Consider the following 13,505-nt stretch of genomic DNA (forward strand, 5'->3'; position numbering starts at 1 on the left):
CCCTGGCCTCCCTTAACTTCGGCATCAACTCCCTTCTTCTCTTCCTCACAGACTCGGTGTAATCTTCATTTATATAAATATTAGATCCTTTAAGCTTCTTTGCTTGTTGCAGTATGTGTGCCTTATCTTTCTCTTTCATCAACTTTACCATCACCGCCCTCGGCCCCCGCTCAGAAGGTTTCCCGACTCTGTGAGCTCGCTCCATCTCAATTTCTTGATGAATTTGCAGTTTATCCTTTAATATTTCCTTCACCTTACATTCCGCTTCTGTCCAGCTTTCTCCAGCTGACTCCTTGATTCCCTCGAAGATCAGGTTTTTTCGCTTGGACTGTACTTCCAAATGCTCCATTTTATCCGTTATGGCTATTAGACTCTCACAAGTTTTGTAGACATCATCCCTTGTTTCCTTGGTTTGTATTTTCTGTTCACCCATGGCTGCTTTAATCACATCCACATCTCGCTGGGTAAACTGCAAACTCGTTTTTATCTCCTGTATTTCTCTGGTCATGTCGTCGAGTCTCTTGTTATTTGTCTCCATAAGTAGTTGCACAAAACCTTTGAAGTTGTCTTGTTGTTGGCTCAACAGTGCGGTGTACATCTGCTTCTGCTGACTCAACATCTCTGTTACTTGCGCCGCTGAAATATAATCCTCTTCTGCTTCAACATCCTCGTTCGCTTCTGATTTATTAGCTCTTTTCCCTCTTGGAGGCATTTTAATAGTTGTAGAATTTGTTCAAAGACTTGAAAATGTAGAAGATGTGAAAAATCGTAGAACAGACAAGAGGAGCAGTAAAGACGTCTGCTCTTGCAGGTTCAATGTGAGAAAGATGGAAATGAGAATTTTTACTGCCCCCTAAGACCACTGTCATTTATTTATGTCACACACCAAATGGGCACACTCTTCTAGATGACAGTGTTGTAACCCAAGTTGTGCCTGGTTCAACTTTTTGCTGAACAAACACACTTTGTGCAGCATCAGATTCTTAGTTGTATTCCTTTTATTCACTGAAAACACATTTCCCAATTAAAGCATACCACTCATATTTTATGTAGTCCTAGTATGGCTAGTTTGTGTTATGACAAAATTAAATGCTGATTAATTAGAGAGGTTTGCCTTGTTTTTGTTAAACAAAGGAAGGACTGGCAAACCAAATTGTCAACATTTTAAAATTTGTTACCTTTTCTTGCCGTTTCTCAAATGATGACTTTGATTCAGACTTTGCTGAGCTTGGAGTTTTTCCACCAAAAATGTCCTCCATGTCTTCTCCCTCGCTGTCCTCATCACCAGAGAGGTTAAAGGTTACTTTCTTGTGAGATGCTTTGGGCTGACTTGTCTCTTTATCCCTGGCAAGGGGTAAACACAGACATGATGGAGTCAACCAAACTCAACTAAATGTGCGTCTCCCAAGCACCATTTAAAAGAATTACATAACTTTAATCACACTTACTCACTGCCGCCCTCCTCTTCACCATCACGATCTTCCTCGTCATCTAGTTCTCCTTCATCATCTTCTGGGCGTTCATCCATGCTGTCATCTTCACCATCTGACTGGTCATCTGCTTCAACCTGTTCACCATCCACTGCATCAAAAAAGTCCTTGTACTTGAGATTCCTGGAGCTCTTTGCCTGTTAGTATTAACAATAGTTAATATATTTCTGGTACTCTGTATCATCAGGACACAATTAAATAGGTGAAAACAAATGATAAAATACATACAATGTTTTTCTTCAGCCTTTTGGCAGACATGATTTGATCTAGGTCAAGGTCATCGTCCACATCAGAGGGCAGGTCCTGAAAATAGTCTATGCCATCTTCATCCTCATCCTCCTCTACCTCTCGCTTGTCCATATTATCAAGAAACAACTCCATCTCTGTCAGTTTGAAGAACTTATCATCAACCTCAGAGGGAACCACCTTTGTTTTGGAGCCTTTCCTTCCAATCACTCTTTTTTGCTTCTCTCGCTTCTCTAGAGCATCCACATCAAAATCTACATCCGAGTCCTCATCTGTGTAATCCTCTGCCCCACCCTCAGCCTCCACAGCCATTTCCTTTGACTGTCTGGGTGATTCCTCCGCTTCTTCTTCCTCCTCTTCAACTTCATCATCGCCATTTTCCTCCTCCTTTACCAGGACTGTTAATGTCTCATCTGATAAAGCCTCATCAATGGCATTTTTAAAGTGTTTCAGTACAGCATTGTTCTGCAGCTCCAGCTCCTGCCAGATCTGCTCTTCATCAAAATTTTCCACCACCAGTTGCAACAACGGGCTGCCTTTATAATCTGCTGGCTCCTGAGCTTTGTGGAGATCATACAGGGTCTTAGTGAGAGAGGTAAAGTCTGCTGCCACTCCATCTTGAAGGCTACAAAGGTGGAAACACATAGTCAGCACGGCAAGTCTGATGTATTATTAAAATCAAGAAGGGATTTTTAATTTGCCCAAAAGACACCCAAGAAGTTGGGGGTAGGACTATGGTGATCTTCACTGTTGGCGCACTGTACTCAAAAAACATATTTCTGAACAGGCTAATAACATATTTCTGCTCAACTGGCTACATTTCAGATGGAAATACTGTACTTTTTACAGCCCTACATTCATCTGTCAATTTTAGCAACTAATTATTCTTCTGTTAAAAAGCAGCGAGTAGTTGGGTCCACTGGTAAATAAGAACGTGTCATCATCTTAGGACTCCTCAGATTTATCAGGTGACCCTTTGGGTGCTGCTTATATAGTGGCAGATCAGAACCTAATATCATAGTGAATCACATGTACATGGGGCATTTAACTGCAAAATATGTATCCTTACTTTGAAAGGATTCTGAATGCAAGACTTTTACTTTGGTAAAGGATTTGAGTACTTCTACTACCTTTACCGACAAACAGAGACTTAGAAAATAATAAAAACTCTTACAACCTCTCCTTAAAACATCGAAAAGATTGAATGCGACATCTTTTTTCTTATCAAGCGCGGTGCTAACGCTAGCAGTTCATACAGTTAGCCTTAGTTAATGGTTAGCTAGCTGGGCTACCTCAAATGCGTAAACAACGTTGCAACAACATTTAACAACTTTTTCAACATCACAAACATGCTGACAGCGAACACTTGCCTCAAAAACTTTTCTGGTTGTGCTGTATTGGCATCTATTGTCTGAACACACTCCTTTAGCACGCTACAAACGTCCCCACTAGCCATCATTCCCCCCCACGTGTGACCGCCTGTGTCGGAGATAAACAGGCCCGCCGAGAAACTGTTCCGCTGCTCCTTGGTTCCGAGATACAATAATGGCGTCGGCCGCGCTGAAGGTTGCAGGTTGGTTTGTGCCCTACAGTAAATTATTTGCGCTGATTATTGCCCACCTGCCAAATACGCCTTTTGTACTGTACTTCGCAATCGTAATCAATATGGTCGCCTTCAGATTTATTGTCCAGCCTCAAACAAGACTGCAGACTTGTTGAACAGAGGCTGCGTTAAATGACTGTTAAACCATATGTTCACGTCACATCATGTTTGTCTTGTTGCAGCGTTTGGGTACATAATTTTTGTGTCTACGAGGTGTTTGGCTTTCTTTTATTCAAATGCAGGCAACGATCAATTTGCCGAATATTGTTCGGTTTGTCTCAGTTCACAGTTCAGTCTTGACTTATTCAGCATTGCACATATTTTCTTCAACAAAAATTTGAAATGACAAGGAATTCCATTGACATAGTTATGCAAAAACGGATCTGCAGTGTGTGGTTCAAACACACAGAACTTTATTGTAAAATCTACTGGAGACTCCAAAGATAACAAATGGCAGGCAAAATTGGGGGAAATGTGTGTATTCACCATACTCACAGTGGTTACATTTCTATTTGATGGGGTGGTGCACCTCTAAAAACATGACTTGGGTTCACTCTGGCTACTATATATGTGATATTGTCAAACAATAAGATGATTTTTCCTATACTAAAAATTCTTGAAGTAAAAAAGAAGGGAGAAACTATGTAAAAACTCTAGTTTTAGTACCAGTGCTCCAACATAATAGCTACAACTAATCTCACTATATTTGACTCTTTATTCAGTGACAGGTCTTTCCAGATGTTCTCCTCTCATACGCTTGCGGGCACATTCAATGACAGCATCCCTCCATCAGAGCGTTCCTGGATCACTGTGGAAACTGGGGAGGCTGAACCATATAGCCATCGCTGTCCCTGACATAGAGCGGGCCACAGCTCTGTATCGGGACGTACTGGGGGCCACAGTGAGCGACAAGGTGCCTCTGCCAGAGCACGGCGTTTACACAGTGTTCGTGGAACTTGGAAACACTAAGCTGGAGCTACTCCATCCTCTGGGGGAGAAAAGTCCGATTGCTGGTTTCTTACAGAAGAACAAGTCTGGAGGGATGCACCACATTTGTATTGAGGTGAGACAGCAGTGCCACAAGGATTACACTCAGTGGACACTTTATTAGGTACACGTAGTCAGTATTGTGTAGAACCAGCATTTACCTTCATTTACCTCTGCTCCATCCATGTATGCAAGTGAACAGCATGCACAATAGGCAATTTTGACATGTCATGCTAAGAAAAGCACAGGCGTTATATTATTGATGACTCTGGTCTATTCAGGTGTCCCAGTAAGCTATGCCAGCATGACAGTGAGCTGGCATGCACAATACCAGGAACCTGAACTTGAAGCAGCTAAACAGAATTATTTACACCTGTGACGTGCTGTCTGTAAACAAGGCCAACACAAAGGGCACTGATGACACAGCATTCATTATAAGACACACCTGTTTGATGAGTTGCTGTCATGATTATGGTCTAACGTTACAATTATGGACTGAATAAGTTGTGTAATAATAGTAACTGCAGCACATGTGTGGAACAAACACCCTGTTCCATTTTAAGCCAGAGGTTATCTCTGGAGACTACAGAGCTTTACAGTGAATTCCAGCTTTTATCTTTTAGTAAAAGATTTACTGTGTTGTCATAGTTTGTGTTCCGTACAGCATAAGGGAATATTAGAGCATTTTGAATCACTTCTCTTTAGAGTTCAACTAGATGTTTGCTATGTTAAAAGTACATAGTTTGTCCACCAGAGAGCACTAACAAGTTGTCTTAAAATGTCACACTCCATACATGTCTGAAGGCTTGCTGGTGTTATCTGTGTTTTGTCAAAAACAAGTTATCACAATTTTTGAACTCTCAAATATAAACACTGGTGTTGGCCTCAAAATTCCACTAATAGTGGGTCTCCAAATTATTGTCAGCCAAACGACTTCAAATGTATGATGATGTTGGCTGCAGAGGTTGTGCACAAGCCTTCAGTGCTTATTAAGAATGTACTAGTGTTACCAGAGGATTGAGAGAGATAGCTTAGTGTGCCATATGTTTGTTTCTGTGACATGTTTAAAGTTGCACATTTTAAACCTCAGTAAGAATACAGCACTCTTTCTGTATTTTATATTTTACTCTGCATTTAAAGATCTGTATTATGCAGTGTGCCGGACTAGGTGATTTTCCTCTTTGTTGCAGGTAGATGACATTAATGCCGCAATAGCCGACCTGAAGGCAAAGAACATCAGAACTCTGTCAGCAGAGCCCCGAATAGGTGCTCATGGAAAACCAGTGATGTTTCTTCATCCTAAAGACTGTGACGGTGTGTTGGTCGAGCTGGAAGCAGCATGAATAGCTCTGTCTGACAGGGATTGTGGGAGCTATTAATTCACATATATTCTACAGTTTAATCATCGCTTTAACCAGTGCTGATTTTGTAATGTTGCTCTTCACATCACTTAAGCTTCTTGGGTCAGAAAGGTGCCTCCGAGTTGATGGTCCAGCTCTGCTTCAGTCTGTCCTGTTTTAATAGCGTGGTGTGTTTCATGGTTTCTATCAAGTGTAATGCCAGTTCATGTCAAGGCACTCCCATTGTCCTGCACCACACCTACAGCAGGATGATTAGACGTTGTAGGCGTCAGGGAGAAACTCATTTCATTGTCACAGTTCAAGTATTTAAAAAGTCAACTGGCAACATTGTGTTCTCATTCAATTTTACAGATTATCAATGGTTGGGAAAGTTTTACATAAACTCATGCCCATTTTAAATTTGCAGATTCCAGAATGAAGGGCTGAATTGAAAGACATCTTGACTTGTATGGGCCAAGTCTTCAAACAGGGTGGCATTTTTTATATGAAAAAGCCTCAAGTGAAACAAATTGGAAATGTTTTATGGTGTGTTGTGTGCAGCACAATATAGTTGGTCAAAAATCCAAGATCTACATGTATTTCAGGTAAAAACAGACAATAGCACTGATGCTATAGTTGTAGGTCACAAGGGCATGACGGTACCAACCGGACAGCATCATTGTGCCTGATGAAACCTGTGTAACTGGTGACACAGGTCGAGTCAAACCTCTTTTTTCCTTGAGTTAATTACTCAGACTTCATTTTTAAACTATCTACATGGGTCAAAAGACAACTGGCCTGTGGTCTTTCAAATTTAAGGAAACAGCATAAACCAACATCAGAAAATGAGATGTAAGCTAAATGATATGATTAGTCCAAGCTACTTATTTTGAACGTATGGAGTATATGTCAGTGGCCACAGGCTCTGGAAAACAGTAATTGTCTTCACAGTCAGATAAACAGATTATCAGTGAGGAGTGCTTTACCTAGCAGGTTTCAGTCAGCTCAAGGAAAACATTTGCAAAGGGAAAAAAAAAACCCATACAGTGGGTGTTCTACACATTGTTTACTGCCCACTGTTGGGACTTTACATGTCAGTTGATGGTCTACTTCTGTTTTCTCAGTTAAGACCAAGAAGTGAAAGTGACCATTTGTCAGTGCAGTAGCTTCATTGTTTACTCATTTCAGTTTTGGGGAGAGAAAAAAAAAACCCAAACAAACAGACAACCAGAATCCAGAGGGTTTGATTTATTTGGCTAAATTAACAGCTCCTGGCCTGAAACAGCGATGACAAAAGGACAAGATACATGACTCTGCTTTGAATGCAATAGCTCACAGGAGTAAACTGAAGTACAATGTGCAGGAAATAGCGATCAAAACAGGACTAAGGTTTAAGTGGCTAGCCAGTACCATGCAGATGGCTTCATGGCTGCAAATATTCACTAGCCAAGATACAAATATACATGTATAGAGGCTTTTGTAAATGTAATTTGGTGGGTTTAGCTGCTTTCTTTGCCCAGGGTATGTTTGTCAAACAAGTACTCTGCCATGCCATTCTGTGGAGCCCCCATGCGACGCAGGTTGGTCACCCAGTCACCCAGTTCTTTAATGGACTTCACCTGCTCCTCCAAGTAGTGTGTCTCGATGAAGTCACACAGCTGCAAGTCAAAATTAAAATTAGACCTTAAACTTAAAAAAAGACAGAACCAACTCTTGTTTCATTACCCATTAAACCAAAAGTTTGTTATAGCACCATGATACATGTATTAGTCACTAGATTCAAGTCAGCCATCTGCTACTCCTCAGATGCACTGTACAAATACCACATGAAAGTATGCAGATATTTTCATATCTTGCAAGCCATGAGAAGAACCTGCAGCTTTTAAGTGCTTGTGCTCAGATCAAAGTATTTTCAGTCTTATAAAAACAGGCCAACACTGTGGGTATGCATGAGGTAATTGATCAGAACAGATTACTTGTTAATATTTTAACTTGAAAATTCTTTAAAATGTGAGGCAAATAAGTGTTTTATGCTGCTTGCAGCCATCAAGCCACAGTTGCACACTCACATGTGGGTCATTGCGATCCGTGCAGAGCTTGTGGAAGTCCAGCAGCGACTGGTTCACAGTCTTCTCAAGCTGCAGGGCACATTCAAGGGCCTCAACACCACTGGCCCACTCATCCCTCTCTGGCTTCTGCAAAGTAAAGCAGATCAGTGAGACATGAGGTAGGAGGCCAACCTTATGAGCAACATCCCGCTCCAAGTGCTTCTACAGTTTTTACTCAAGCTCTGGGAGTTGGTCCAAGATAAGCACAGTGCATGCACACCCTCAGTATCTTTTGCCCTCCCAACATGTGCCTGATGATAACCCAGTGCTTACGTTAAAAAGCAACTGTTTATTACTTCACACACATACACAATAAATACCTTGACATCTTGTAGGAAGATCCTTCCACCCCTCTTGTTCTGCAGTTTCATCAGCTTCTCAGCATGCTCACGCTCCTCATGCGACTGATGACGGAAGAACTTGGCAAAGTTGGGCAATGCCTGGTCATCCCGGTCAAAGTAGTATGACTGAGGGGGAAGAATATTGGCATTTGACTAGCAATTTCCTTCAGGTGACACAGAAAGTAATGAAATGTGGCTGAACCTTACACAAGGCCAAGATAGCAAGTTACCCCGCACAGCTCAAAACCAAATGTTAAAAATCCGCTTCTATTTTGTTGTGAGGAGTGAATGCCTTTCTCATACAATGACAAAATGTTGCACAAACACCATGTTTGTGAGAGATCAGTACCACTTCAAAAATGCAAATGTTAATCAGTAATATTGTTCTGCAGTACACAACAGCTAAGTGATACAAATATAATGTACAACTTTTAGAAATGACATTTAAACCTTAATTTCATTAAGCAGAAAATCCTAAACTGCACCACATAATGCATTTCTTTATACAACCATGTTGAGGCTCAGTGGATGAAAGCAGTTATATAGGTGATGCACTCCATGCCCTCTCCCTGTAAATAATTGCACAGCAAACTTCAACCTTTACTCTGGCCACTCATTTCAAACATGCTATCAAGCAGACAAAAACTCATTCACACATTCTTATACAATAGGGCTGCACTTTGGTAAATTTTATGACAGGAGGTGGCCTGACCACTGCTTCCCAGTCCACCTGAAGATTTTAGCACACTGCTGTGTGAGCACAATACACGAGTCCACGCAACAACAGCTTCATGAATACTGTATTTAACAGGAATTACAATCACTTCTCAATAATATCATTAGCTGAATAGCTGACAGTTCCCATTTCACTGAGCACTCCTACCCCTTTTAGCAACAGTTGTTCCTCCCTAGGCTTACCACTCCACCTGTTGTGACTCACCATAGACAGGTAGACATAGGAGGCATACAGCTCCAGGTTAATCTGCCTGTTGATTGCAGCCTCGCAGTCCTGGTGGAAGTTCTGTCTCACCTGGGAATTCATAGCTCTAAAAACAGCAAAACAAACTTTACTAGATAAACAAGTCAAGTCCATAGCGATGCATGACCTTATGACAACTGACAATACAGTTAAAACTAAATGGTCAGTTACTGCTTTTCTTTATTGTACTATAAACATTTGAATTGTTTTACAAGTGATTCTGGTTCCTTTTGTAGTTTTTATTTCTCCAATTTAAACTGGCATAGTAATTCAGTTTAAAAACCAGTACTCTGTCAAGCTTAGTGACTCCTAAATATTTTGCCCTAACTAGGGCTGCTCAATTAAAAGGCCAAAACCTTAAATTATTTTCTTCTAAACCAGTTTTAAAAAACATTTGCAGGTTATTTTTGTCAATTAACTGAACTTCTAACAGACTTGGGTATATTTTCAAAGGTCTGGCGTCACATTGCACCAGGCCATTTCACAAATTAATACCACTGGGATTGGCAGAGTTGTTTTGCTGCGCAATGCGAAAGCTTGTCAAGGACAATAAAATAAAAAAATAAAAAAAAATTACTGAGAATCGCTACAACTTTTAAAAACATTTAAACATAACGGTATAGTTGCTCAAAAATTGAGGTAACGCTTAAATTATGACTGTACCGCTGAGATAAACAAAACAAAAATAAACGTGGCTAGCTTTGTTCGGGATTCCTGAGATGGCGCTCACGTTGGAGAACCAACTGCGCCAAGGCCAGATGGCGGTCGCCACGGCCAGGAGACAAGCCGCACCAGTACCACTAGAGGTTACACTATGTCAAAGATGCACCATCATTTACACAGTTGCCAGTGCAGATAACTGCGTCAACGGCAAGCAAACAACGATACGTGTGAAAAGGCAAACAGATATATTCTTACCAATTTTCAGTGGCAGGTTTTCTTGTGAGAAGGTCGAGTCTTATTCGAGTTGCTAGTAAAACAAAGCGTTAGTAAGTTACCGAGTTAAAAGGGTTTAGGATAATCGACTTAGGTGTCGTTTAAAGCTAACAAATTTGATTTGATATATTGTCGATGGAAATCAAAGCGATAATGCCCGAAGACAGCTGAAGGGTTGCCGTTCAAGCACTGTTGAAGCAGGTAACCTTTCCCGTCCGTTAGCAAGTGGATCAATGGTGAAATGTGGCCTGAGCGTGCTCTAATAACGCTACGGACCGTTACGTCACTGCCCGGAAGTGGGACGGTCTGCGCCATGAGCTCATCCTCTGTTTTTTTTTAAATTATTTTAAGCAAGGCAAGGCAAAACATTTGTACAAAACCATTTGTATAGCACATTAGCAGATGGAAGTTATTTTTTGTGTGTGTATGTATATATATATGATTTGTGTGTGTTTTCCTGTTTGTAATGAATTGTGTAGATTGCTTGCTTGTCATGACGCAGCACGAATTAGTTTTACCTGTGCTGATCACAAGGGGTAGGGAGAAATGCCTTTGTTGTGGTGTTAGTTCACTATAATGAAGAAGGCAGTTATGCTGAAACCTGTTTTTTCCAGCCATGTGATTTTTTTAAAGAATAAAACATTGTGAGGCAACCTTTAGAGTGCTATGACCTTTGGTTGATTTTATATGCTACAGCAGAGCATAAGCTTCTTTTCTGACTGGGGAGTCCCAGATATTAAGCGTTTGTGGAGTCGTTAACACCTGGAGGTCCAAAGAAATCACATGTTGGTCATTAAAATCCACCTAGCCATTATGCAGGTCCTTAGGGTCACATGAGACAAGGTGTGGAAGGGTGTTAAATTGCTTTGGGAAGGATGTCAGGACTGCATTGTAAGTGGTGTTATATAGACCACTTTCACTGTTTAGTGCTGGTCATTCTAGTTAGATGGCTTCTTTCAAACTTTTTCTCTATCTAAAATGTGTACATTGTTGTCTTCAAAGAAGCGTCACCTGCCCTTCTAATGAAAATGAACTTTAGTCTTGTCCTGAGGATGTGGCTTTTCCATGTTGTGCCATGTGCTTGTGAAGTTGACATGACTCAAATCTGTTTTTCAATAACATTAGCAAATTTAAAAAGTTAGGGATTAAGTAACAGTTCTGTGGTCATACCAGGACATGACAAATACATTTTAGTTCCCTCATTGAAGCTTGTTCAGTCATTAACAAGTTGAGATTAGCATAGTGAACAAAGTGTTGACAGGTTCATTGGGACCTAAAACTACATCCTGCCCTAAAAAGTGTCAAAATTTAGTTTTAAAGTAATATTGATACTATGCTTGGGCAAACTCCTAAATTAAAGTTTGGTGCTCATATGTGGGGCAGGACTTTCAGTCTGTGCTGTACTCAGAGATCACAATGTGACTATGATTCACAGCAGAAGTAGAAGACATCATGCTCAACCAAAGCACAATAAAGGGGGAAGGTGTGCGCACCTAAATCAGCAAGAAACTTAAGACACACAGGCTACAGGTTTCAGCACAGTGGGAACAATGGTATGTTATCAGTGTCCCAGAAATCAGCAAGGAACTAGAGTAAAGACCAACAATAATAAACTTTAACAACAGGGCTCATAAATAAAGATGTGACAGACTTAGAGAAGAGGCCTGAGCTATATTAATATATGAGTAGAATATATAAAATGTATTGATATACAAATTGAAGTTAAAATGTAAAAGCACAGAATTAAGAAAATGAGAACAGCTGGTTTGTAGAAGTAACAAACCTGAGTTTCTCTGATTAGAAATCCACAGTTGTAACATTACATTAACACAGTATTACAAATTACACAGACATGATGGAGAATTCACTAAACAGCTTTAATCAGCACTTAATCAAGAGTGAGGGTTTGGTTCCAGAGGCGGGGGACAAGGTAAAATTAGCTAAATAAAAAATAAGAAACGAAGTGAAACACAATGTTCTGTATTTGTAAGGATCACAGTATGAAAGCATAAGTCTGCTCTTGCCTTAAACACGTTACACCTTCTGCAAGGCTTGACCCCCAAAATCCATCAATTAGATATGTTCAACTCAGGGCTATAATGGGTTTATGGCCTGCAAGTGGTAGCTTAAAAGCAAGGATTGTTTTAGAAAGCACTGTCTGAGAAGTGCAAGTGTGCAGGTCTTACAACTGCTTCTACATAAACGAAGGTTGGTGTAACGATATCACGGTGTCAGAGAAAACTTGTAACACAGACTTAGGGGCACTATCCATCAACTGCAAACCATTTTGGAACCAAAAATGTCCAGCTGCTCCTAGCCAAACAGTTAATTAACATGAAACAGACTCCCTACTCATTGTCTTAGGGGAGTTTCAACAGAGCTAACCTAACCCACAAACTACCCAAATACAGACAGCACGTCAGCTGTCCCACCAGGGACGAAAACACACTGGGCCACTGTAATTAAGGACACCTATCACTCTGTCCCCCTTGCAGCCCTCAGACTCTCTGACCACTGCATGATACACCTCATCCTGACCTATAGGCAGAAACTCAAAACTGCAAAGCCTGTGGTCAGAACAGTGGCATGGGTCGAGGAGGCAGTGTCAGAGCCTCCTCGCACATACAACACCAACAAGCCCTGGCCCACGGCAAAACTTAAGCAGCTTTGCTGTACTGTTGGTCTTTGGTTCTTGTTACCATTGCTAACGCTGAGAGACGAGACAGTCCAAGTAACTTCAAAACAGTGCTGATTTATTCAAAGGATCACAGGTAAAATTAACATTACACGCTCAGGTATCTTGCACCTCCAAACTGCATGCAGGCAGATGTAAGATGAAAGACCCTGAACCCACCAGGCCTATACATTATATCCCCTCGGTTGGGCTAGCCCTATACTACACAGAAACGTCAACCGAGACGTCTCTGTTGCCAGCTTTGCAGCTGGCCATAGCAGTAGTCAAAACATGAAGCAAATCAATGTGTGTGTGTCTGTTGATTAAGTGGTGTGTAGCTAAAAACATTCTCTCACGACCTCTAGTAACATGTCGTGATATTAAACATAAGAACATATTATGGCTAAGGCTACAGTTATACACGTCATAATAATAATATTAAACATCCTGTCTGCTGACAGTCATCAACTCTTCTCTCTAGTTATCCTTGACCAGATGTACCCTGTAGAAACTCATAAGCATGACTAAGCATTTAACAGTCTAACTAGACATCCTATCTCCACTAAACATTTCTAATACATAAAGTATCTATCCAATATCTATCTGACTAAAAATACCTAACAGTACTAAAGAGGAAGCCTATAGGATGTTAGGTAATTTCTTAGTTAGATAGATATTGATTAGAGATCTGTTGTATTAGAAGATGTTAGTGTAGCCAGGATGTCTTCCTCAGGCTGTTGTTAGGTTATTTTTTAGTTAGATAGATATTCAGAGATTTGTTGTATTAGAAGATGTTTAGTG

The 13,505-nt window shown here is 40.7% G+C and overlaps 3 protein-coding genes across 3 annotated transcripts in view; 1 reads left to right on the forward strand and 2 right to left on the reverse strand.

Moving 5' to 3' along the window:
• Positions 1 to 3,440, reverse strand: part of mphosph10 (M-phase phosphoprotein 10 (U3 small nucleolar ribonucleoprotein)) — an 8,976-nt gene extending 5,536 nt beyond the window's left edge. Inside the window, exons 1-4 of the mRNA XM_020606888.1 lie at positions 3,107 to 3,440; positions 1,719 to 2,361; positions 1,449 to 1,627; positions 1,179 to 1,344 (exon numbers count right to left, since the gene is read on the reverse strand). Coding sequence (XP_020462544.1) covers positions 1,179 to 1,344; positions 1,449 to 1,627; positions 1,719 to 2,361; positions 3,107 to 3,195 — 1,077 coding nt within the window. The 5' untranslated portion in view covers positions 3,196 to 3,440. The remainder of the gene's footprint in view (positions 1 to 1,178; positions 1,345 to 1,448; positions 1,628 to 1,718; positions 2,362 to 3,106) is intronic.
• Positions 3,193 to 7,016, forward strand: mcee (methylmalonyl CoA epimerase). The gene is made up of 3 exons (XM_020606910.1): positions 3,193 to 3,309; positions 4,062 to 4,402; positions 5,517 to 7,016. Exons 1-3 carry the CDS (start codon positions 3,282 to 3,284, stop codon positions 5,667 to 5,669), a joined length of 522 nt encoding a protein of 173 aa, XP_020462566.1. The 5' UTR covers positions 3,193 to 3,281; the 3' UTR covers positions 5,670 to 7,016.
• Positions 6,900 to 10,276, reverse strand: fth1a (ferritin, heavy polypeptide 1a). The gene is made up of 5 exons (XM_020606899.1): positions 10,013 to 10,276; positions 9,056 to 9,161; positions 8,095 to 8,241; positions 7,736 to 7,861; positions 6,900 to 7,324 (listed from the first exon to the last, which is right to left on the reverse strand). The coding sequence occupies exons 2-5, from the start codon at positions 9,155 to 9,157 to the stop codon at positions 7,166 to 7,168; spliced, it is 534 nt and encodes a 177-aa protein (XP_020462555.1). The 5' UTR covers positions 9,158 to 9,161; positions 10,013 to 10,276; the 3' UTR covers positions 6,900 to 7,165.
• Between the last annotated feature and the right edge of the window lie 3,229 nt (positions 10,277 to 13,505).

Source organism: Monopterus albus, unplaced genomic scaffold, assembly GCF_001952655.1.
Source record: "Monopterus albus unplaced genomic scaffold, M_albus_1.0 scaffold4.1, whole genome shotgun sequence".
In the NCBI taxonomy this organism is placed as follows: Eukaryota; Metazoa; Chordata; class Actinopteri; order Synbranchiformes; family Synbranchidae; genus Monopterus; species Monopterus albus.